The sequence below is a fragment of the Oncorhynchus gorbuscha genome, linkage group LG05, assembly GCF_021184085.1.
Source record: "Oncorhynchus gorbuscha isolate QuinsamMale2020 ecotype Even-year linkage group LG05, OgorEven_v1.0, whole genome shotgun sequence".
Taxonomy (NCBI): Eukaryota; Metazoa; Chordata; class Actinopteri; order Salmoniformes; family Salmonidae; genus Oncorhynchus; species Oncorhynchus gorbuscha.
Genome location: NC_060177.1, coordinates 35,779,897 through 35,806,145, shown reverse-complemented (window position 1 = coordinate 35,806,145; position 26,249 = coordinate 35,779,897). Strand labels below are relative to the sequence as shown.

General features: G+C 42.5%; 1 protein-coding gene across 1 annotated transcript; it reads left to right on the top strand.

Moving 5' to 3' along the window:
* Window positions 1–399: 399 nt before the first annotated feature.
* Window positions 400–25,151, top strand: LOC124035893 (muscarinic acetylcholine receptor M4-like). Its single transcript, XM_046349716.1, has 2 exons — window positions 400–755; window positions 21,871–25,151. Exons 1-2 carry the CDS (start codon window positions 701–703, stop codon window positions 23,394–23,396), a joined length of 1,581 nt encoding a protein of 526 aa, XP_046205672.1. The 5' UTR covers window positions 400–700; the 3' UTR covers window positions 23,397–25,151.
* The last annotated feature ends 1,098 nt before the right edge of the window (window positions 25,152–26,249 follow it).

Below are 26,249 nucleotides of genomic sequence, written 5' to 3'. Positions count from 1 at the left end.
GTGTCACTGCACTTTTTCAATAGATTGAATTACCTTTTTCTTACATGGCTACATCGTCAAAAGCACTAACATACATAGACTAGGCTACAAAGCAAAGAAATCAGACAGTAACCACTGATTGCGACAAACATCGAACACTGTACTGGACCACTAATTCACAACTTTTTCTACGCCACGTCGAAGAAATTGCCAAATATAAGCCACCATTTTATATCATAATTACAAGAAAATTACATTTTAACTGGAGCCCTCCACACCCGTTTTCAGTGCTGCAAAGCGAAGATTGAGCGAAAATGAATAACACTAGGCCTCCAGGTGATTGGTTAGACTTGCATGACATCATTAAAAGTCCATTCTCTCGTTGCCTGTGAGCATGCAAACTTGAAAAAAAACTGTCTCTCACAGATCAGAGCACATCTGCCGGAGTCCGAACTGCTTCTTTCGAGAGAGACTTGCACACCTCAGCTCGGGGCGTTTCGGTCACCAGTCACTTGGAATTGTACTCTCCGTATCAAGGCTCTCTCTCTGGTACCTGCCGAAAGACATTCTGACATGAAAAGGCATGATGTGATCCAATATGTGCCAATTATTATGATACCGCACAAAATTAGGACATCGTCGTCTCTATCCGGGAAAAACTTATCAGAGTAAGATTGAGAGAGGGATTTTTGCCTGGTTGAGTACCATCTAAACATGCAACATGAATCCCACTAAGAGCACTGGAGCTGGTGGGCTTGAGTCCTGGAACTTTAACAGTAAGTTGTAACATTTATAATGCACTTGTCGCATTTGAAATACAACAAATGGGAAATATAGGCTATTAGAACGTGCGAAATCTAACTTCCCTGTAAACAATATTTTCTATAGGTTTTTCAAAACAATGTGTGCATTCTGATAAATCCACTTTTGCAAAGGATGGCTGTTCAAATAACCTGTCACCGAGTTATCATGAGCATTATTTTAGAATCCCCAAGGATAGTCTTTTTGCAGATGTATTAACATTGACGGAATCAACTAAATTAATTGTTCTCAGAAATACCATTGTGTCACTCGTTCTGATTTCCACCATTTATTTGATAGCACAACTTAGTGACGGAGAAACAAGCGCGCAACAAGGTGCGCTTGATCAATGTGTATGGTTCGGCTGTGATATCGGAGTAGGCAGCCTTTGGGTTAGGCTATTGTAGAAAAATGCCCACATTAAAATAAATAAAAACAGTTTTTAAAAATCATGTTGTGGTCCTATCGACGTGACGTTATAGTGGGCTATATTGTGCAAAACGATGTTAAAAGATGGCCCCACTTGAAGTAAAGAAACCGTAGCCTATATATCCTTATCTAAAAAAAACGAATGTGTGCTAACTGTTGATCTTCATCTTACGTTCGTGGTGTTTGTATATGTATCAGTTAAAGTAGTTGTACATTATGAAGTTTGAAACCTCAGACACCATTACTTTAAGGGTTGTTCTAATGAAAGAAGAGAAACGTGCGCGTTTTTGGAACGCGTTCGTTAGGATGGCACCCCACAGTGCTCTTCAGATTATTTGATGAGTTAATTGGGTGGATATTTGACCCGCTGGAGTTTAGGCCAATTATGAGATGTGTATGCTTCTGGTTCTGAGGAAGTTCATGTAAACATTCTTAATGCGTGACACTTGCTTCTCCATTTTGGTTTCTCTCTCTCTGTTTCCATTAAAATGTCTGACTCATTGCTGTTGTTGAATGAATGCATTTTTTCCCTTCATTTTTGGGGGGTGCTGAGGTTTCTAGATCATAGCTAATCATACAGGGAAACCCAGTTCAGTCAAAGCTCCCAATGCAAAAACTGTGCTGATGTCCATCTGTAGTCTATGATAAAGTTGATATATACATTATACAATTGACATTCTCATCACAGTGCAGATACCCAGTCCCCCATACTCACTGCACCTGCAACTGACACAAAGCCATTCCACAATTCATCTTACTTCCCTCCACTTCTTTCTCCCAGCTGCCGGGCATCCCTGAGATACCTGCTTTAAAGTGTTTCAAACTTCCTGATGGCGGCTTTTTGTGCAGGCAAATGCCTGAACCTCATTGAGATGCAAAGCTCTCCCTGCAGCCCCTCGGGAAATGAGCATCCCGACTGTCAGGATTTGTGTCCCCTCTACAATCATCAGTGGCAGCAGCACACACAGGCAGACACCCAGAGAGCTCATCAAATGTCTCACAGCTGGGACAGTAGTAGTCCTGCTTATGACTTCCACAGAGGAGTGGAGTTTTTTTTTTTTTGGTGTGCTGGGTTTTAATCCTGTCCCTGTTTTGGTCCATGGCTGTTGGGTTTGGCTGCATTTGGCGTGGTGGACACTTTCAGCTGGTCTGATATTAACCGCATGGGACAGACTGTGGATGGGGTCAGGAAAGCCATTGGCCTTCAACCCAGACACATCAGTTAGGGTGCCATTTTGTTAATTGAGCGTGAGAGGCTGAGAGGTCTGTGATGTTCTTTTGGCCATCCCTCTTGCCCCACCCCCCTGGTCAGGGTTGTGCATTTTCTACCAGGGTTGGGCTCTTGAAACTTTCGAAATGAATAGCGTCGACTTGATATTGAGCCCAACCCTGTTTTCTAGGAAAGAGTCAAAGCAAAGTCACCTACACAATTTCAATCATTTAGAATAATGCGTGGAACCTATTTAGGATGTTTACTTGGGTGAAATGAGCTCAGCCCAAAAGAAACTCCTTGTGTATACACTATAGTCAGAGAGATAATGTAGTGTATACATTTGGGTCATATGCTACACCCAACCCCCATATTAACCCCAATACTCCCCTCCCTGCCTGCTTCATAACCTAGTTTTAGGACTGACGCTTCTGCAGCACTGCTGTGTGCCAACCCTGGGCACAGATGTTTCACACTGGCACGGACGGGCGTAGACTGGGCTGGATGAGTTAGGCATTGCTCTACGCCCTGGCCTGCGGGCTAAGGGACACGTTTAATGCCCTCTTCAGATTCATGAGCTCCAGGAATTTAGTCAGCTCTGACTCATGGAGAGATGGATCATCTTTCCTAGGGTTTAGTTTTCATGAGACTGCTCGCTGGGCACATCACATCATTTCAACGTGGACAGCTGAGTAATATTTGGTTGAGACCTTGATTAAATGAGATTACAACCTATATTCACCCACTCAAAAATATAGCCAAAAGTTAGTTGAATTTCCAATGTATTATCACTGTGCTTTCAACCATCTACAAGCACAAGCAAATTCCAATGGAAAACAATGTCAGATTTTTTTTGTTTAGTTGTCACCCAAATATCTATCACTGCGCTTTCAACCATTTAAAAGCACAGCAACGTTCAAATGGGAATACAATATCAGATATTTTGTTGATTTAATGTGCTATCCCTGTGCTTCATATAATAGCAGAACCAAATGACCTGGCTTGCAGTTGAGATAGCTTTAAAAGTCCATGGTGCAAGTGATCAATGCCGTTTGAGATTCTGCACAGATTATTACAGCAATTGTGAAGATGGCCACAGACCTGCGACGTCCTATGCATGCTACAGTATCTTGAACATGCACGCTTTATATGATTACATAAGAAGACATTTATAGTTACAGGGATCTCAAAATGTGGACATGGATGTGTTAGTCATTTTAAGTTTGAATGTTACATTAGTTTGTAAAATAGCCTCAACTAAGGTATTACATTTTTTTGATAGTGGAAATAATGTTGAAGATCTGACATTGTTTTAAAGGTAGAAATTCAACATATTTTATGCAAGGTTTGTCCATGTTGAAATTTGGTTACCATGATGACATCATCCTGTGCTTGAAATTCCACCCTCAAAACAACAGTTTGTTGATTACTTTTTTCAAATCCAATGTATTTTCCATGTAGATTCGATGTCACAATACGTTGACAAATTACGATGAAACAACCAGTTTGTGCAAAGTGGGTGTAGTCTCAAATAAATTCAACTATCAATTTATATGCTTTACTTCGACAGTCTCCCATCATCCACTGTAGCTTGGAGTTTCGCGTTCAGTTTTTCTATGATATTAATATTGTTCTTCAATCCAGACACTCAGGAAACACTGTTCCACAAAATTCAACCATTTTGTGGGATCAATAATAATTCATGATATTTTCTTCCCTCTGTTAGCCAGGGTTGTGGACCAAATGGGAACATGATATTGGCCATATTTTGCTCATCAACACTGAAACTGTGTTCGTTTGTACTCAGTGGCTGGTGCGTGTGCACAATGTACAAATGGTGGTGGTGGGTGGTGAAGTTGGTGGGTGTGCACAATACAATGATTCCATGCTGGAAAACATTGTCAAGTTAGGGAAGGGCGGAAATAATTGTCAGTGGTCAGTGTTGCTGTGTGTTATTACTGATTAACAATATTAAATACAGTAGATTCATTTGATTAACGTTGGGTTCCCTCTAGTACTGAGCGATTAGCCAAAATGCTGTTTTTCCTGGTCATTAAACATCTAATTGAACGACGTCTGTTCAATTACTTGAAATCCATTTAGTTTTTTTGTTTTTGTGATCTCAATGCGCTGTTTCTCTAGAGAAAATGTATTAATTTACATTTACATTTAAGTCATTTAGCAGACGCTCTTATCCAGAGCGACTTACAAATTCACAAGAGAAGTTAAGTCAATAACTATGTGGGACGCTGGGCTGACGGGAGTTGTAGTTTTCATTAGGCAAATATTCAACCTGGTTCAGCACAGAAACATAGTAATTAACTACAATGACCATAATCCATTAAACCCGTTCTTCTCGGCTCGGACAATAGTGTTTGATTGCGGTCTGCTATAGAGTACATTATACCCATAAAACGTACTGGTAAGAAAATCCCACCATAGGGAATTTTAGAAAAATAAGGGCTGTGTTTCGGGTCGGCCTGGCGTGACATTTTGATAACCGTGTAAATCTCTCTAGGAGAAGTTGACCCCCCCCTTGAGCATCCTATTGGTTCCTGCATGTGGGTCATGATTATCTATGCAAGTAAAATGGAGGTCAAAAGATAAACGGAAGTTTTTCATTTAAGCTATGCCATCATTGTAGTATAAATAATTCTGTGATGTTTTGGCTCAAAATGTAATCTGTTGATTCGTTGGATAGTAGACGTAAGATATACCAGCCACCCATGCACCACTCTATCAACGCTGTAAGGAAGGGATGTAATAAATAAACAGACACAGACAGCCTCACCATAACGTTAACAGAACTGCGGGTATGCAGTGATCTGCAGGTGGGGGCGAAGGACACTGTCTACCAGTGTCCTAGCCCAGTGTCGCCCCGGAGTCCTAGTTAGCAAGCTAGCTAGTGCATAGTGTCCTTCGCCCCCTACCGACCAAGCACCTGCCCGCGCCGTAACGTTAACAGAACTGTGGGAAAGCAGTGTTCGGCAGGCAAGGGCGAAGGACACTGTCTTACCGGTGTCCTAGCTAGCTAGTGGTGTCACCCCGCCTCCCGCCCGTGTCTTCTTCTGAGAGGTTTATCTGCTGTTGGTATCCAACGTTATGATACATTACCGGCACCTATTGTAGTCTCCTGCCTGTGTACCTAGTTTAAATCATAGATGAAACGTTTACCAATAGAAGTATAGAGAGGGGTTCCTGCAGATGCAGGAACGCCCCGAATTGCGGGCTGCAATCGCACCCTTCCCGGCTCGGAAAGAGACGGATAGCCTACACACAGACTGCATGAGAGAGGAATGTACACAACACAACAACAAGGTTCCCGAGGTAGCGCTACCCGATTGATAGTTGTAGAAATTGCTAATAAGCAGTCTTGAAAGTATGCTTTATGTTCTTTCAATAACTAGTCAAGTGACTTTGTGAGACGGCTAAGAAGCAAACTTAAACAGCTACTAGCTAGACAGCGAACTACTAGCCTAGTTAAATAGGATGACTCAAAGGTTGTACAGTGTGGGGAGCACAGAGATAATGTTAGATGGCCTGGCTGGCTGGCTGCTACTGCCTGAGTAGAGATGAGATTATGACTTTAAAGGAATGAAAAGGAATAAAGTAAACTAAGTATATTGTATTATTGTATTATTTCATTTTCTATTGATGTCTAGCCTATTGATGTCTAGTGGACCTGACAGAGACAATGGAACATTTTGGCCATTGAATGTTCACTATTCTTCACAGAAGTTGTAATGCCATTATTTAATAATGCATTTAATGTTGAAAAAAAAATCTAAAACTGTGATCACTTTGTAAATTGAACTGAGCCAACCTTAAAAAGCACTAATGGCTCAGCACTAGTTCCCCACATGATACCGATCATTTCAAGCCAATGGGTAGCAATAACTACACTTTTCCCTGGTATGTGATCATCTCTCTCTCCCTCTCTCATATATTTTATATTTGATTTCAGAGCTACAGTAGCACAATGTTCATTAATTGAAGAAAGCATGGCTCCTATTGTTTTTGTTTTTTTACCTTTATTTAACGAAGCAAGTCAGTTAAGAACTAATTCTTATTTATAATGATGGCCTACCCCGGCCAAACCCTAATCCGGATGACACTGGGCCAATTGTGCACCGCCCTATGGGACTCCCAATCACGGCCGGTTGTGATACAGCCCAGGATTGAACCAGGGTCTGTAGTGACGCCTCTAGCACTGAGATGCAGTTCCTTAGACTGCTGCGCCACTCGGGAGCCCATTGTAATGTCAGCAGTTGCCTATCAGCATTGCACGATACCTGTTTGTAGCCACATCCTCTATTTATAGCATCCTCTCTCATCAAACTTGCAACAACAATACGTTAATTAAATCTGATCTTAGTTAGCTACTGACATTATAACTAAGATCAGATTTCATTAACGTAATTGTTGTTGCAAGTTGCCACAGTGCCTGTGACAAAGACAAAATCCACACTGAAGTTGGAGGGAGAACAGCCAGTCAAGACCACAACTAAAATATGCGTATGCTGACAGCAAACAGCCACTTTGTTATATGAATTAGTTAGGTTAGGGTTAATTATCTCATATGCATGTATTTCATTTGAATTAGAATGATGTCTGTCAACATGACATACAAACTTTTTCTCTCTCTCTCTCTCTCTCTCTCTCTCTCTCTCTCTCTCTCAGCCTTTAACCACACCATGAGAAGTTTCCCATCATTTTTAAATATAAGTTTATTTGGTAATGAAAACAGTAACTATGTTTGACATTACAGTCCCTTTAACAAGGCCAGTACATTCCTGATGGCCCAGCAGAGTAGTGCCAGTGGCGGAGATGTTTCTCTGCAGGTAGTTACAAGGCACAGCACGGAGGCCTGGATAATGAGGATAAAGGGAATCAAAAGGTAGAGCATGTACCATATCAAACAGCTTACAGCAGAGGATCCCTACAGCACGGAGAGGGGAAGTTCACTGAGCCATGCGTCCTATATTTAGCATTATTATTAGACCCTCCGTAATGTCTAGAGCTCAGAGTGTGTCCCATCAAGCTCTAGCCTTACAGCAGGGGTGTCAAACTCATTTGCCCCATTGGCCGCATCCGTACTTAAAATGTATTATAATTCATCTCTGTCAAAATTTGCACAAAATATTCCTCTATCCATCGCTTTTGGAATTTCTGATGCTCCTTGAATCTCTCATTTTCGTTTTGATGACTGTTATTAAACTGGACAGAATGAAGAGATTATAAATGTCCATGATCATTTCTACACGGTTTTGATTTGGTTTTAGTCATTTAAATGTCGATTGAGATCGTTTTGCCCCAAACAATTTTTAAATATATATTTTATTTAATTGTTTATCTCAAACCACCAACAAAACGGTATCCTTTCCTGGGATTGAGAGGCTGTCCCTGCTGTGCAGTCTCAATAGTTCAGAATACGATTCCTGCACATACTGTTTGCTAGCATTACCTTAACCATCATTCCTGTGTTCCAATGGCATGTTGTGTTAGCTAATCCAAGCTTATCATTTTAAAAGGCTAATTGATCATTTGAAAACCCTTTTGCAATTATGTTAGCACAGCTGAAAACTGTTGTTCTGATCAAAGAAGCAATAAAACTGGCCTTCTTTAGACCTGGAGCGTCGACATTTGTGGGTTCAATTACAGGCTCAAAATGGCCAGAAACAAATAACTTTCTTCTGAAACTCGTCAGTCTAATCTTGTTCTGAGAATTTAAGGCTATTCCATGCGAGAAATTGCCAAGAACCTGAAGATCTCTTACAACGCTGTGTACTACTCCCTTTAACAGAACAGCGCAAACTGGATCTAACCAGAGTAGAAAGAGGAGTTGGAGGCCCCGGTACACAACTGGGCGAGAGGACAAGTACATTAGAGTGTCTAGTTTGAGAAACGGATGCCTCACAGGTCCTCATCTGGCAGCTTCATTAAATAGTACCCGCAAAACACCAGTCTCAATGTTAACCGTGAAGAGGCGACTCCGGGATGCTGGCCTTCTAGGCAGAGTTGCACAGAACAATCCATATCTCAGACTGGACAATAAAAAGAAAAGATTAAGATGGGCAAAATAACACAGACACTGGACAGAGGAACTCTGCCTAGAAGGCCAGCATCCCGGAGTCGCCTCTTCACTGTTGACGTTGAGACTGGTGTTTTGCAGGGTACTATTTAATGAAGCTGCCAGTTGAGGACTTGTGAGGCGTCTGTTTCTCAAAGTGAAGTTTATTTTCGTTGTTGATTGCCCTAATCCCTTAGTTTTGGTGTTCATTTAGGCCTTAGTTTGGTCTGCGTGTTGAACCTTATGTTTATTAGTGTAAGAGATGATACTGCATACACGGATTCATATTCTATTCTCAAATCCTTCATAAAAATGATAGTATCTCAGAAGATGGGAGTAGTCCTATTTTGCTAAATAGTGACTATAGTCCTTGTTTGAACTCCTGATTAATGAATGGAAGTATTTGTCAGCAGCAGCTGCTGTTTGTGGCATCCTGCTGTTCAGCTTTGGCAAGTTACGTAGAGAAATAACTCTCTCTGGCTCTGGAACCGTAACAGTCTGGATAACTAAGGTATAGGCCTATAGCTTTCTCTTGGGAAATACTTACCTATACTACATGGCCAAAGGTATGTGGACACGTGTTCAAATGAGTGGATTCAGCATTTCAGTCACACCCGTTGCTGACAGGTGTATAAAATTGAGCACACAGACATGCAATCTCCATAGCAACATTGGCAGTAGATTGGCCCGTACTGAAGAGCTCAGTGACATTCAACGTGGCACCATCATAGGATGCCACTCCAACGAGTCAGTTTGTCAAATTTCTGCCCTGCTAGAGCTGCCCCGGTCAACTGCTAAGTGCTGTTATTGTGAAGTGGAAACGTCTCGGAACAATAACGGCTCAACCGCGAAGTAGTCGGCCACAAAAACTCACAGAATGGGACAGCCGAGTGCTGAATTACTTACTACTTGAATTACTATTACTTTTATCTCTTATTCTTATTTTTTTGAAACTGTATTGTTGGTTAGGGGCTCGTAAGTAAGAATTTCACTGTAAGGTCTACCTACACCTGTTGTATTCGGTGCACGTGACTAATGCAGTTTGATTTGATGTGCAAAGCATGTAAAAAGTCTGTCCTCAGTTGCAAAGCTCACTACCGATTTCCAAACTGCCTCTGGAAGCAACATCAGCACAAAAACTGTTCGCCGCCAGCTTCATGAAATGGGTTTCCATGGCTGAGCAGCCGCACACAAGCCTAAGAGAACCATGCGCAATGCCAAGCGTCGGCTGAAGTGTTGTAAAGCTCGCTGCCATTGGACTCTGGAGCAGTGGAAACGCGTTCTCTGGAGTGATGAATCACGCTTCACCATCTGGCAGTCCGACGGACTAATCTGGTTTTGGAGGAGAACACTACCTGACCGAATGCATATTACTGACTGTAAAGTTTGGTGGATGAGTAATGGTCTGGGGCTGTTTTTCATGGTTTGGGCTGGGCCCCTTAGTACCAGTGAAGGGAAATATTAACGCTACAGCTTACAATGACATGCTAGACGATTCTGTGCTTCTAACATTGTGGCAACAGTTTGGGGAAGGCCCTTTCCTGTTTCAGCATGACAATGCCCCCGTGCACAAAGCAAGATCCATACAGAAATGGTTGGTCGAGATTGGTGTGGAAGAATTTGACTGGCCTGCACAGAGCCCTGACCCCAACCCCATCGAACACCTTTGGGATAAATTGGAACGCAGACTGCGAGCCAGGCCTAATCGCCCAGCAGCTGAATGGAAGCAAGTCCCCGCAGCAATGTGCCAACATCTTGTGGAAAACCTTCCCAGAAGAGTGGAGGATGTTATCGCAGCAAAGGGGGGCCCAACTCCATATTAATGCCCTTGATTTTGGAATGAGATGTTCAAAGAACAGATGTCCACATTCTTTTGGCCAATGGTGCAATAGTGCCACAGTGAAATACATATTCTCGGATAATACTAATTATTTTACAAATTATATTACTGATCAAGTTTATACTATCCCATTGACTACATTTGTTGATGCTTATTTTTTTACTTAAAAGCCAGGCACAAACAACTCAAATATTGAATCCAATGATGTATAATTGATCCTATTGTATATAGCATTAGACCTATGATAGCATTTCATAATATATCATCCTGTATGTTCATAGACATTTCATAATGCAACCAGTGCCTTATCCTGGAGGATCACGTCTTTACCACTTACGAGTTCATAAATCTATACCGCCGTCTATACTTTAAGATGGGGTGACTAAGATGAGTACCCCCTCCCTGCAGCAGTATGCAAGCACATGCTCACAGTCACAAGTGACAAGGTATGTGTTCTTAAAATAGGCCCGGCTCAGATTCAAGGCTGTTTGCTGGACTATATAGTGACCCGCTGTCGTTAAAGTAGAAAGCTCCTTGACATTAGATAAACAGGAACTGGATCAAACTTAGAAACTGATATAAAATCCCTGAGCTGAATGACCCGTCATGTATATGTAAACATTTCACTGTAAGGATTACCTACACCTGTTGTATTCGACGCATGTGACAAATAACATTTGATTTGTACCTGTATTTGATCAAATATTGTATTTTGCCTGCAGTATCAAAGACCAAAATGCCTAATCACAGTATCTGGCACGTGGCGGCTGTGTCTTAGCTATTTTGGCATGAAGGGCTTTCAAGTGGAGTGCATCTGCTTTTCTCCTGCTAGACATGAGGATATCACAGTCATGCCACAATGAATGACATTGCTAGAGCCAGGAACAGTGGACATTACCAACCCCTACACTTTAAGAAAAATACCTATCTACTGTGTCTTTAACTATTTCACTCTAATTGCATAATTCCTTGTAAGGGCCTGAAATACTTTAAAGTTGTCTGTTTAATTATGGATACTCCCCAGAAACCCTTACATGCTTACACCCGAACAGTAGAACCTCGATCAGTGGGCTCAGTTATTCACATCTGATAAAAGCCAAGTCACTGTTCTTTAAAGCCAAGTTACTGGTCTCCTTAAGCTGGGTGGCTGTGAGGGATGTATACTCTATTAGCTCCCACTTAACAGAGGTACATTTTTACATCATTAACCAAACACATTCCTTTCTTTGAGGAATTCCATTCCTTCACATTTCCAGAGCTTAAAGCCTGGTAAAAACACAAACCTCACACAAGTGTGTTCAGCCAAGATACCAGCATTGGGGAAGCTACTCTAAAATAGTTTATTAGGTACACCCATCTAGTTCCGGGTCGGACCCCTCTTTGCCCCCAGAACAGCCTGAATGATTTGGGGAATGGATTCTACAAGGTGTGGCATTGTAACGTTGCTCAATTGGTATCAATGAACCTATGTGTGCCAGGAAAACCTTCCCCACACTATTACACCACCAGCCTGTACCATTGACACCAGGCAGGATGGGGCCAATGGACTCATGCTGCTTACACCAAATCCTGACTCATCAGCATGACTCAACAGGGACTGGGATTCGTCAGGGCAGGCAATGTTTTTCCACTCCTCAATTGTCCAGTGTTGATGATCACGTGCCCACTGGAGCCGCTTCTTCTTGTTTTTAGCTGATTAGGAGTGGAACCCGGTGTGGTCATCTGCTGCAATAGCCAATCGGTGACAAGGACCGAGTTGTTTTTGCCCACAGGACTGCCGCTGAGTGGATGTTTTTTGTTTGTTGCACCGTTATCTTTAATCCCTGGACACTGTTGTGCGCAAAAAGCCCAGGAGGCTGGCTGTTTCTGAGATACTGTAACTGGTGCACCCGGCACTGACGATTATGCCACGCTCAATGTCGCTTAAGTCATTCATTTTGCCCATTCTAACATTGAATCGAACAGTAACTGAATGCCTCGATGCCCGTCTGCCTGCTTTATATAGCAAGCCATGACCACCTGTATCACTGTCTGTAGGAGCTAACCATTTCCGTGAATGGGGTGGTGTACCTAATAAGCTGGCCGCTGTGTGTACTTTACCTAGCTACTGATTACTTCACACTAGAAAACGGTAAGCTATACGAACGCTACCCTTAAGAAAAATATAATTTACTTGACTAAAGTTACTTTGAAAAAGTAGTTCATATCATCCAAACTACTTCGTGAAAAATCATATCTAAATCTGAAATGTCATAGACTACAAATTGCGAGTCAAATGTTAACATGTGTAATTGAAACACAAAAACTATGTTTCAAGTGAGAACTAAGCAGGTCTGTTGCCGAAAAAAAAGGACATTCTTTATTTTATTTTCATGATCAAAAATGTAGTGTGTAGTTCCAGTAGTTAGCTAGATAGCATGGCAAAAACGTAATTAACTACTGGAACCAAGCTACTGCATATTGTAGTTCAATTATTAATTGAACTACAGTAGATGTAGTTCACTACTCCTGAACACTGCAAGATACTGAAACTAAGAGCAATTTTAAAGTTAGCAGCCGGCATCTCTGTCTGGCTGGAATCAAAAAGAATGGGTTATTCAGTCACCGCCCCACAAGTGCGTAATATGGATTTTAGACTGGTTTGATCTCCTCTGAGTTATTTTTAACTTCAAAGTTGGCTGAACAGTGAAAAAGAACAAACCTATGATATGACCGTAGGTGGTTTCATTTGATTCCTGCCTCTCAGTTATGGAGAACTTAACAGGTTATGGACCGAATCCCCTCGTTCTCTGTTCCACCTTCTGTAGGTCAGAGCAGTATACAACAACAGAAGACAGTGGGCATTAAAAGCAGCATGTCACATCCTATATTCTGACTGAAAGACCGGGGTCATGTCTTTGATCATTATTGATAAGATCTCCTGTGTCCCCGAGCAAAACACTGCTTTGCCATTAGAGGGCAGCCTTTCAATGATATCACACAATCACACCGTCAAGCTCTTCTAAAGACATGCTGACATACACACGTTGCAGAAACACATCATTGTAATATGGATTATGGCAAGTTGTTAGCTGGTGTTTTGTCTGATCTCCTTATTGAATGGGGTTTGTTTGTTGTTCTTAATGCCCTGCCTTGCATTTCTACTATTGTTGTTTTTGGTATTATTTGATCGTGTTTTATACAGTTGGGTGTACAAACTACGACACTACAAACAGAATACGTAATGATACTGCTTTAGTAGTGTCTAGCCCTAGACAGTGCAGAGACAGACTCAGCTACACTTTCAACAGTATCTCCTCCTGAAGCTAGTATTCTTTAACAGAAGTGTCTTATGCCGGAACTTACTCCCTGTAACTTTTCTGTTTGCATTACAAAGATTTAGTTGGCTGACAACTTAACATTTCCAGCTGAGTATCAGGGTGGTTTGCCGACGATGACGAAACTTAGGGAGATGCCTTTTATATTCACAGTACCTCAGTATTTAATGTGGAGGATCCATTGCTGACACAGATAGTTATCCATGATAATTTGAGCACCGAGTCACATTCTCTTACACATCAATGTCACACCGCAGGCTCGGCTTCTGTATTTCCATCTGTTTTTATTCATTAGAATGCGAGGGGGAAATACCTTAAAATACATCTAACTCAACTGCTTTAGAGAGGCGTAAATAATGAACCTTTGGGTCAATCTAAATGACCTGAAAGAGATGTTGATATTTAGTGGTGTGTTTAATTTAATTCTCTGTGATGTCTTAATTGAATGACCAGACAGCTGCACAGAGCATGCTGTAGAATACATCACTGAGGAGCAATACAATGTGAAACTCTCTTCACCCAAGGCAATTCACCAGGAATGCTGTCCAGGCCCATGTTCATGTCATAAATCTTTTGTCTGCTAATTTGTTCATGGGAGCTAGGCAAAGGTGGAACCAAGTAATTGTTTTACAAGTCACAAGTAAGTCTCAAGTCTTAGCACTCAAGTCCCAAGTCAAGCTTTGAGTTTCGAGTCATAATGTGCTCTTCAACAAATGTAATACCATTTCATATTTTTAACAAGAGTAATAGTTAGTATATTACATTTATGCAAATCATGAATGTTTTTACAAATATATATATTTATTACTTTCCAAATAAACTTTATTTTTCCATGGAAATACATCAAATCCAATCAAAGTTTATTTGTTACGTGCGCCGAATACAAAAGGTGTAGACCTTACAGTGAAATGCTTACTTACAGGCTCTAACCAATAGTGCAAAAAAGGTATTAGGTGAACAATAGGTAAGTAAAGAAATAAAACAACAGTAAAAAGACAGGCTAAATACAGTAGCGAGGCTATAAAAGTAGAGATAATACAGACACCGGTTAGTCAGGCTGATTGAGGTAGCATGTACATGTAGATATACAGTGCCTTGCGAAAGTATTTGACCCCCTTGAATTTTGCGACCTTTTGCCACATTTCAGGCTTCAAACATAAAGATATAAAACTGTATTTTTTTGTGAAGAATCAACGACAAGTGGGACACAATCATGAAGTGGAACGACATTTATTGGATATTTCAAACGTTTTGAACAAATCAAAAACTGAAAAATTGGGCGTGCAAAATTATTCAGCCCCTTTACTTTCAGTGCAGCAAACTCTCTCCAGAAGTTCAGTGAGGATCTCTGAATGATCCAATGTTGACCTAAATGACGAATGATGATAAATACAATCCACCTGTGTGTAATCAAGTCTCCGTATAAATGCACCTGCACTGTGATAGTCTCAGAGGTCCGTTAAAAGCGCAGAGAGCATCATGAAGAACAAGGAACACACCAGGCAGGTCCGAGATACTGTTGTGAAGAAGTTTAAAGCCGGATTTGGATACAAAAATATTTCCCAAGCTTTAAACATCCCAAGGAGCACTGTGCAAGCGATAATATTGAAATGGAAGGAGTATCAGACCACTGCAAATCTACCAAGAACTGGCCGTCCCTCTAAACTTTCAGCTCATACAAGGAGAAGACTGATCAGAGATGCAGCCAAGAGGCCCATGATCACTCTGGATGAACTGCAGAGATCTACAGCTGAGGTGGGAGACTCTGTCCATAGGACAACAATCAGTCGTATGTTGCACAAATCTGGCCTTTATGGAAGAGTGGCAAGAAGAAAGCCATTTCTTAAAGATATCCATAAAAAGTGTCGTTTAAAGTTTGCCACAAGCCACCTGGGAGACACACCAAACATGTGGAAGAAGGTGCTCTGGTCAGATGAAACCAAAATTGAACTTTTTGACAACAATGCAAAACGTTATGTTTGGCGTAAAAGCAACACAGCTCATCACCCTGAACACACCATCCCCACTGTCAAACATGGTGGTGGCAGCATCATGATTTGGGCCTGCTTTTCTTCAGCAGGGACAGGGAAGATGGTTAAAATTGATGGGAAGATGGATGGAGCCAAATACAGGACCATTCTGGAAGAACACCTGATGGAGTCTGCAAAAGACCTGAGACTGGGACGGAGATTTGTCTTCCAACAAGACAATGATCCAAAACACAAAGCAAAATATACAATGGAATCTTTCAAAAATAAACATATCCAGGTGTTAGAATGGCCAAATCAAAGTCCAGACCTGAATCCAATCGAGAATCTGTGGAAAGAACTGAATACTGCTGTTCACAAATGCTCTCCATCCAACCTCACTGAGCTCGAGCTGTTTTGCAAGAATGGGAAAAAATGTCAGTCTCTCGATGTGCAAAACTGATAGAGACATACCCCAAGCGACTTATAGCTGTAATCGCAGCAAAAGGTGGCGCTACAAAGTATTAACTTAAGGGGGCTGAATAATTTTGCACGCCCAATTTTTCAGTTTTTGATTTGTTAAAAAAGTTTGAAATATCTAATAAATGTCGTTCCACTTCATGATTGTGTCCCAATTGTTGTTGATTCTTCACAAAAAAATACAGTTTTATATCTTTATGTTTGAAGCCTGAAATGTGGCAAAAGGTCACAAAGTTCAAGGGGGCCGAATACTTTCACAAGGCACTGTAGTTAAAGTGACTATGCATATATGATGAACAGAGAGTAGCAGCAGCATAAAAAATAGGGGTTGGGGGGGTAGCACACTATGCACATAGTCCAGGTAGCCATTGGATTACCTGTTCAGGAGTCTTATGGCTTGGGGGTAAAAAGTGTTGAGAAGCCTTTTTGTCCTGGACTTGGCACTCTGGTACCGCTTGCCATGCAGTAGATAGAGAGAACAGTCTATGACTGGGGTGGCTGGGGTCTTTGACAATTTTTAAGGCCTTCCTGTGACACTCTGGTTTAGAGGTCCTGGATGGCAGGCAGTTTATCCCCAGTGATGTACTGGGCCGTACGCACAACCCTCTGTAGTGGCTTGCGGTCAGAGGCCGAGCAATTGCTATACCAGGCAGTGATGCAACCAGTCAGGATGCTCTCAATGTTGCAGCTGTAGAACCTTTTGAGGATCTCAGGACCCATGCCAAATCTTTTTAGTTTCCTGAGGGGGAATAGGCTTTGTCGTGCCCTCTTCACGACTGTCTTGGTACACCTGAAACCCCACCTCTTTAAGGAATACTTTGGATAGGACAAAGTAATCCTTCTCACCCCCCCCCCTTAAAAGATTTAGATGCACTATTGTAAAGTGGCTGTTCCACTGGATGTCATAAGGTGAATGCATCAATTTGTAAGTCGCTCTGGATAAGAGCGTCTGCTAAATGACTTAAATGTAAATGTGTATTTGGACCATTCTAGTTTGTTGTTGATGTGGACACCAAGGCAATTAAAGCTCTCAACCTACTCCACTACAGCCCCGTCGATGAGAATGGGGATGTGCTCGGTCCTCCTTTTCCTGTAGTCCACAATCATCTCCTTAGTCTTGGTTATGTTGAGGAATAGGTTGTTATTCTGGCACCACCCGGCCAGGTCTCTGACCTCCTCCCTATAGGCTGTCTCGTCGTTGTCGGTGATCAGGCCTACCACTGCTGTGTCGTCTGCAAACTTAATGATGGTGTTGGAGTCGTGCCTGGCCATGCAGTCGTGGGTGAACAGGGAGTACAGGAGGGGGCTGAGCACGCACCCCTGAGGAGCTCCAGTGTTGAGGATCAGTGTGGCAGATGTGTTGCTACCTACCCTCACCACCTAAGGGCGGCCCGTCAGGAAGTCCAGGATCCAGTTGCAGAAGAAGGTGTTTAATCTCAGGGTCCTTAGCTTAGTGATGAGCTTTGAGGGTACTATGGGTGTTGAACGCTGAGCTGTAGTCAATGAATAGCAATCTCACATAGGTGTTCCTATTGTCCAGGTGGGAAAGGGCAGTGTGGAGTTCAATATGGATTGCATCATCTGTGGATCTGTTTGGGCGGTGTGCAAATTGGAGTGGGTCTAGGGTTTCTGGGATAATGGTGTTGATGTGAGACAAGACCAACCTTTCAAAGCACTTTAAGGCTACAGACGTGCGTGCTACGGGTCTGTAGTCATTTAGGCAGGTTGCCGTTGTGTTATTGGGCACAGGGACTATGGTGGTCGGCTTGAAACATGTTGGTATTACAGACTCAATCAGGCACATGTTGAAAAGGTCAGTGAAGACACCTGCCAGTTGGTCAGCACATGCCCAGAGCACAAGTCCTGGTAATCCGTCTGGCCCCGCAACCTTGTGTATGTTGTTTAAAGATCTTTCTCACGTCGGCTGCGGAGAGTATGATCACACAGTCGTCCGGAACAGCTGATGCTCTCATGCATGCCTCAGTGTTGCTTGCCTCGAAGCGAGCATAGAAGTGATTTAGCTCGTCTGGTAGGCTTGTGTCACTGGGCAGCTCGCGGCTGTGCTTCCCTTTGTAGTCTGTAATAGTTTGCAAGCCCTGCCACATAAGACAAGCATCGGAGCCGGTGTAGTATGAATCAATCTTCGCCTTGTATTGACGCAGGGCATAGCAGGATTTCTTGTAAGCTTCCGGGTTAGAGTCCCGCACCTTGAAGGTGGCAGCTCTACCCTTTAGCTCAGTGCGGATGTTACCTATAATCCATGGCTTCTGGTGGGGTATGTACATACCGTCACTGTGGGGACGACATCCTCAATGCACTTATTGATAAAGCCAGTGACTGATGTGGTGTACTCCTCAATGCCATCGGAAGAATGCCGGAACATGTTCCAGTCTGTGATAGCAAAACAGTCCTGTAGTTTAGCAAATGCTTCATCTGACCACTTTTTTATAGACCAAGTCACTAGTGCTTCCTGCTTTAATTTTTGCTTGTAAGCAGGAATCAGGAGGATAGAGGCGAGGGAGAGCTTTGTATGCGTCTCTGTGTGTGGAGTACATGTGATCTAGATATTTTTCCCTCTGGTTGCACATTTAACATGTTGATAGAAATTTGGTAGAACTGATTTCAGTTTCCCTGAATTAAAGTCTCCGGCCACTAGGAGCGCCGACTCTGGATGAGTGGTTTCCCATTTGCTTATTTCCTTATACAGCTGACGGAGTGCGGTCTTAGTGCCAGCATCTGTCTCTGGTGGTAAATAAACCACCATGAAAAGTATAGCTGAAAACTCTCTAGGCAAATAGTGTGGCCTGCAATTTATTACAATATACTTTACTTCAGGCGAGCAAAATCTAGAGAATTCCTTAGATTTCATGCACCAGCTGCACAGACCGCCCCCTCTCTTCTTACCAGAGTGTGCTGTTCTATCTTGCCGGTGCAGCTTATATCCCGCTAGCTGAATATCCATGTCATCATTCAGCCACGATTCCGTGAAACATAGGATATTACAGTTTTTGATGTCCCGTTGGTAGGATATTCGTGATCATACCTCATCTAATTTATTGTCCAATGATTGCACGTTGGCTAGTAGTGTTGACGGTAATGGCAGCTTTCACACTCGCCTTCTCCAGGTCCTGACCTGACATCTGGCTCTTTGTCCTCTGTACCTGCGTCGCTTCCTCTTGCAAATAACGGGGATGTCGGCCCTGTGGGGTGTTTGGAGAATGTCCTCTGCGTCCTCCTTGTTGTAGAAAAAATCTTTGTCTCATCCGTGGTGAGTGATCGCTGTCCTGATATCCAGAAGCTCTTTTTTTGCCATAAGATACGGTTGCAGAAACATTATGTACAAAAGAAGTTACAAATAACACGAAGAAAAGCACATAATAGCACAATTGGTTGGGCGCCCGTAAAACTGCTGCCATTTCTTCTGCCGCTATTTTACATGGGTAGCCATGACAAAGACCCCCCCCCCGACTATTGAGGATCGCAATCGGGCACTGTAGGCTTGTACACAATCGCCCAACCTTACAAACACACACCTTCTCTATGTGTGGTTACAGTAGACTAACATATGTCAATGGTTTTAGGAACAGCAGTAACATCAGGCAGGATTTGGGCTACCAACTGCCGAGCCAGTTGTAGCTCAATCTTGGGTGCAATGATCACGTTCCCACACTGACTGACTGTGTGGTTGCTCATTGATTTAACGTTACGTTAGCCTGCATGCTACACTAGCAAAGTTATAAATTATATAGCTGTTGGCTATATTATCCACGACTTACCGTTCTTTGTGCAGCTTCAAATGTCGAACAAAGTTGGAAGTTGTTGCACCTCCGTCTGTCATTTTCTTCCCGCATGTTTTGCAAGTTACAATGCGTTTTTTTGTTGATACAGCATCGTCTTTATATACGAAAACAATAATTTGGGGTATCATCTTTCCAAGGGCTCCATCTGAATTCACCCGCCGACGTTCCTCTGCACTGCCACGCGCAACTTTTTCTCAGCTGGCACAATTTGATTGGTTTGCTGTCCGATTCAAACTGTAATCCGTTAAATGAAGAGTTGATGCACTGCACATCTTTTTTAATAGCATAATTTTTTACATTTGGGCTTGGGGAGTGTATCAAGTCAGTTCGAGTCAAAAGGCTCAAGTCCAAGTTAAGTCACAAGTCATTGGTGTTAAAGTTAAAGTCGAGTTGCAAGTCATCATATTTGTGACTCGAGTCTGACTCGAGCCCAAGTCATGTGACTCGAGTCCACACCTCTGGAGCTAGGTAAACTGAAGTATCTGTAAAATAACTCAGGCATGCATATTCACTAGCTCACAATATCTAATTTTGAATGCAAATACTAATTTGCATATGCACATGGCAATAAAACCAGAACACATAACCAAGGATGAACACCCAACCAGGCTATTCTTCGCTTAGAAGTAAGTATGTTCTTTATGTTTTCAGACTTTCATACCGTGTATTCCAATTCAAAGAATTAAATGTCTTGGCGAAGAGCATTTCGCAGAGGGCAAGATGTTACATAACAGTGGATATGTTGGGAGATTTGTGCTAATGTAGCGGTCTTTATATGTACCACAGGAGAACCAAGAAATGAAGAGTGACACCACGGCTGTCTTTTTGGCTTTTATGTCGATCTGCAATAGTATTGTGAAAAGACAGGACAGGAACACATCAGTCTCGTCTCCAATGCACCATCTGACAAGTTCTTTCTCTCTCAGTGTTTTCTCAGACTCACACAATCACATTCACACATAAAGCCACAATGTATAGTATAAAATAATAAACGGTCCTTAATACAAAGAATGTATAATCTTAATTCTTAGACAATAGAACCATGCCTGCAATAGTATTGTGAAAAAACAGGACAGGAACACATCAGTCTCCAATGCACCATCTGACAAGTTGTTCTATACAGGAGCATGAAAAAAGGTAAAACACATATCCTGTCTCACATCCCACAACACACATCAATTTCAGTGTTGACAGTATTAAAATACAACAACTCGTGTACAAAAACACTGTAATTACAAACAAGCTACAACGTGGAATCGCCTTTATCCCATTCAGACCTTAGAGGGCTAAAACTAAATCTCCCACAATGCAACGCTAGCATCAGGCGGCAGCTCGGCTAACCGTTTGCATCACAGAAAGGCATGCTAGCTAGAACAGCAATACATTTTAGCGCTCTGTAAACTATATTAATAATAACAATACAACTCTGAATGTTACATGTTTCAATAGTCTCACACTCCCTTATAACAATATCTACGGCATTAACCTTGGGATGTTTTAATTATTTCACGTCATTGGACTTCTACAAAGGAGTAATCTGCAACACATACCTTTCTCTCTCAGTTTTTTCTCAGACTGCAGACAACGGGAGCTACAGGTAGTACCAGGGTGTTAGTAGGCGACATAAGCACTTAAATGAAATCAAATACATTTAATGAAATGAAACCCGAAGATGTTAACATCATTCAGCTACTGTAGCTGCCTACTTAATATCAACAGGCAGTACTAGTAGCGCAACAATTAAAAATAGACACCAAAAGTAAAGTTCCTGCCGATCATAGCGATCTGACTCCCCCCTTCTGTCCGAACTTGGAATATTCCTGTTCCCTGCCTTAGCCCACTGACCTTTAACCTGGTTGTTCTGTTCTGCATTGTGTACTATTCTAATAACTTGAAGTTTGATGGAATAACCTTTTAAACTCTCCTACACTACACATCCAGAATTAACATATTGTTGTTATTGTGCTTCCTTTTCAGGCTCTTTGAGCAACATTTCCAGTGATGTCTTGTCAGCCAACCTCAGCTGTAATGATTCTGGCACCAATGAGACCTGTGTGGTGGGGGAGGAGGAGATGGGAAGCCCCTACAAAGCCGTGGAGATGGTCTTCATCGCCCTGGTTACAGGCTCCCTTAGTTTTGTCACTGTCACAGGCAACATCCTGGTGATGCTCTCCATTAAAGTAAATCGGCACCTCCAGACGGTCAACAACTACTTCCTGTTTAGCCTGGCGTGTGCAGACCTTATCATTGGTGCGTTCTCCATGAACCTCTACACTGTCTACATCATTGTGGGCTATTGGCCCCTGGGACCTGTAGCGTGTGACTTGTGGCTGGCCCTGGATTACGTGGTGAGCAATGCTTCTGTCATGAACCTTCTTATTATTAGCTTTGACCGCTACTTCTGTGTCACCAAGCCCCTGAGCTATCCAGCCAGAAGGACCACCAAAATGGCTGGGCTGATGATTGCAGGTGCCTGGATTCTTTCCTTCATTCTTTGGGCCCCTGCTATCCTGTTTTGGCAGTTTATTGTTGGAGAGCGCACGGTTCCACCAGGAGAGTGCTACATCCAGTTTCTCTCTAACCCTGCTGTCACTTTCGGCACAGCCATCGCTGCCTTCTACCTGCCTGTGGTCATCATGATGGTGCTCTACATCCACATCTCTCTGGCCAGCCGCAGCCGGGTGTCCAAGCAGAAGCCCGAGGCTGAGAAAAAGAAGGGCCTCAAGATACCTAACCCACTCAAGAGCCACATCCTTAACAGACAGAATAACAACAACCCGTCCCCCAAGCCCAGTCTGGAGTCGTGCAACACCGGTGAAGCTGTGAAGAATGGCAAGATTGATGTGTCTGTTGTTTCCACCAAGCCTGACGCTAGTGTCAATCCAGAAGAGAAAGAGAGTTCCAATGGCTCCAGCACAGCCAGCATTGCCCCCAAAAATGCCAAGGGGAGGGCCAACAGTGAAGCCATTTCCGAGGGGTGCCTTGGCATTGCTCCAGCACCTGCTCCTGCACCTGAACCTGCACCTGCAGCGGCAACCGTTAAACTCAACCCTGCCTCTAAATGGTCCAAGATCAAGATTGTAACCAAGCAGGCTGGTGACGAGTGCATTACTGCCATCGAGATTCAGCCACCCATCCAGGGGGGCGAGACCCGCTCTATCCCAGTCAACCGACCCCGGAAGGTGGCGCGCAAGTTTGCCAGTATTGCCCGCAGCCAGGTGAAGAGGAAGCGCCAAATGGCAGCCAGAGAGAAAAAGGTGACCAAAACCATCTTCGCCATCCTGCTTGCCTTCATCCTCACATGGACCCCGTACAATGTCATGGTGCTCATCAGCACCTTCTGCCACTCCTGTGTCCCGGACACTGTGTGGGCTATTGGCTACTGGCTGTGCTACGTCAACAGCACCATCAACCCAGCCTGCTACGCCCTCTGCAACGCCACCTTCAAGAAGACCTTTAAGAATCTCCTCATGTGCCAGTATAAGAATATTGGAACAAGATGAGGTGGAGCATACATATGGTGAGGGGTAATATTACTAAGACATCGGGAGGAGGGAGCCTCCACAGGGAGCCTCCACAGTCATGTTTATCAACTTATGTCACACTCAACGCTCCTCGGAGATGTCTTAGCCACAGAAGAATAGTAACATCTTAGCTACGTCCAAATGATACAGTATGAGTATGATGGCCAATGTGAGGATGGGGCAAACGAAGAATCTGAGATCAGCCAAAGTTATGGAGTCCAAACATGTCTCAGTTGTTTTCTTTTCCCCCCTGGACCCTTATTGTGATGACCAACAAGGACTAATTCGTATCCATTGAAACGTGGTAAATATCTTCAAGAATCCCAGCTGAACGTCTGTGGACTAAGGCCAGGGCCAAGACTTCAGTCATCCCTCTCCAAGATACCACCACCAAAATCAGAGACCGTGAGGGCAGTGTTACATAATGCCTGGGTGTACGGCAAAAGACACATGAAAAAGGAGCTTGGAAATCTTCCTTTATGCAACAGTATCAAAGGAAACGAGCGTGAAATGTCCGATGAAACTATCCATTTTCTCCTTTCCCTCCTCCTTGAGGAATTAGAATTGATTAAGCCCTCACGGAGATGGAGGCACTCCCTCACATCAGCGAATCCTTATCATAATGTGATATGGAGAACAAAGACGATATGGATCCTTTGTTGTTGCAGACTGTCTAACCTCAAGGCTGGTAGCACGTACGTCAACATGCTGCTGGATGACTTGAAATGCATTGTTAAACCCTGAAAGTACTGTAATGCATATCCATTCACCTCCCACTGACCAAAATATTGATGTACATGTTTTGCTCAAAATTGAATCTTCAAACGTGACAAACTGTTGATGGCAGTACAAGGTCAACGCATAAAGTTAACAACCAGTGTTCGGCTCCAAACAATTCATTTATCGTGTCGTTACGTTACAAGGAGAAACACCCGCCGGCAACGATAAAGCTTTAATTCATTGCCAGCTTCACAATTATGGAAGTGTTGTGTTTTTAAATTTGGCATTCACTGCGACTAGAACTGCCGGTACAAAATACAAAACACTTGTTTAGAGGGGATACTTATCTCGAGAGTATTAAACATATTTTCTATGTTATCTCCTGCCTAATTATGAATGTGTAAATAGAAGGCCATTGTATGCTCTAAAAACTGCAGATTCTCATTTCATATCTGAATGTTTGTACCTCTCTTGTATTATGTTTGTGATTTACACATAATTTTACAAATTGAATATAAACAATATATATATATAAATATATATATATATATAACTGTATGTATATGCAAGAGATATTAAGAGTGTATTTCTAAATGGATTTAAAGTCAGGAATTTGGGGGAAAAAATGTAACCCGTTGTTTTTTGGTGACTAAGTCCATTATATTTGTAAATGTGCCACTATTCTCCATGTTGGATTACAATGTGTGAAGTCCCGCTTGTACCTCCCCAGCCTATATCCATATTCATGAGGTCACACCAATGATTAGGTGGGTAATATTACTAGCTTATCTAACTGGTTCAATGCATTTTCAAAGAAGGACATTCTAACAAAGAGCTAAATGCATAAAAGTAGGGATAAGTGACCCCCCCGCCCAAAAAAAGGGGTGAAAGGGAGAGTGAAAAACATGACCACAGTTTCCTGTAGTATGGCCCCTCCCCTAAAACAACTATCCAAAGACAGTGTACAGAGGATTGTATCTTTTTCTAATGCTTAATAAAATATATTGTACCATTGGAATAGTATTTTAAATGATTTGATATGCTTTCTGATTTAATATATAGTATTAATGGAATATATTTTGCACGTCACCAGTATTACCAGTCAGACTATGGAATATAGAGTTAACATTGACAGGTAGTGATATCTGTTGGAGACAATGGGAGGAGAGCCGGGGCCGGTGACCGATCAGTGACACAGAATGAGCTCATGGCTGTGCTGAGAGCCCCAGGGGACCACCGGATCCAGCAGGAGACCCTCAGAGCCAAAGCACAGCAGCACAAATTATGACACCATGACAGGTCATACACTCAGCAAGGCCCTGTGGGCTTTATAACAAATCTACTGGTTTGCCCTGTTTTAAAGGTAATTTGGTGTACTCATTCAACCATGCGTCTTTGACGCAATAATGATGAGACATCGCCTGCCATTTGACATCATTATCAACTTGTGCCAGACATTTTATTACTTGATCTTACAGGTCAACATTAACATAGTAGTGAACATGACAGTTCCTGAAATCCTTTTCTTATTAAAGGGGGCTGAACATACTGATTTAGCCTCGGTTTCAATTGTACTCATTAGGAAATGAAACTGAGAATGAGATTTGGGTCTTGAAGGCGTGCTTTGATGTGGGTGTCTCTCAAGTGTTTTTGCAAGTGGGAGGCGTTTGTACATTCACTTTGCCAAAACCCTACACAGTTACAGTCACTCACCCTTCTAGATAATATGAAACAGTCTGACCAGGTCTTGTATCTGGAAGTAGCCTGGCCTAGACTAGAAAGCTAGCCAACTTATTTCGCCCATCAGCTTTAGCCAGACGGTGTGTGACTGTTACAAAGTTGGTTTGACTTTAGTCTATCTGTGGGACTAGTTCGGGACCAACAATATATTACACAATGTAAATGGGAAAATATTTAAATGTTGCACACCTCTTAGTTCTCATTAAATGCTTTCAATATTTGCATATGCATTTCTACAATTTATAGTTGGTTTGAGGTTTTTATGTCATTGATATTTGGAGCTATTGACATTTAAAAATATTGTCCCCTGTACATTGTGTAGTTTACTGATGGTCCCTAACTAGCCCCATTGGGATATCCAAATTCAAACCA

Coding starts and splice junctions, on each gene's coding strand:
- LOC124035893 (XM_046349716.1), top strand. CDS start 701: ATGAATCCCACTAAGAGCACTGGAGCTGGTGGGCTTGAGTCCTGGAAC. Junction 756..21,870: donor TGAGTCCTGGAACTTTAACA/GTAAGTTGTAAC, acceptor CTTCCTTTTCAG/GCTCTTTGAGCAACATTTCC.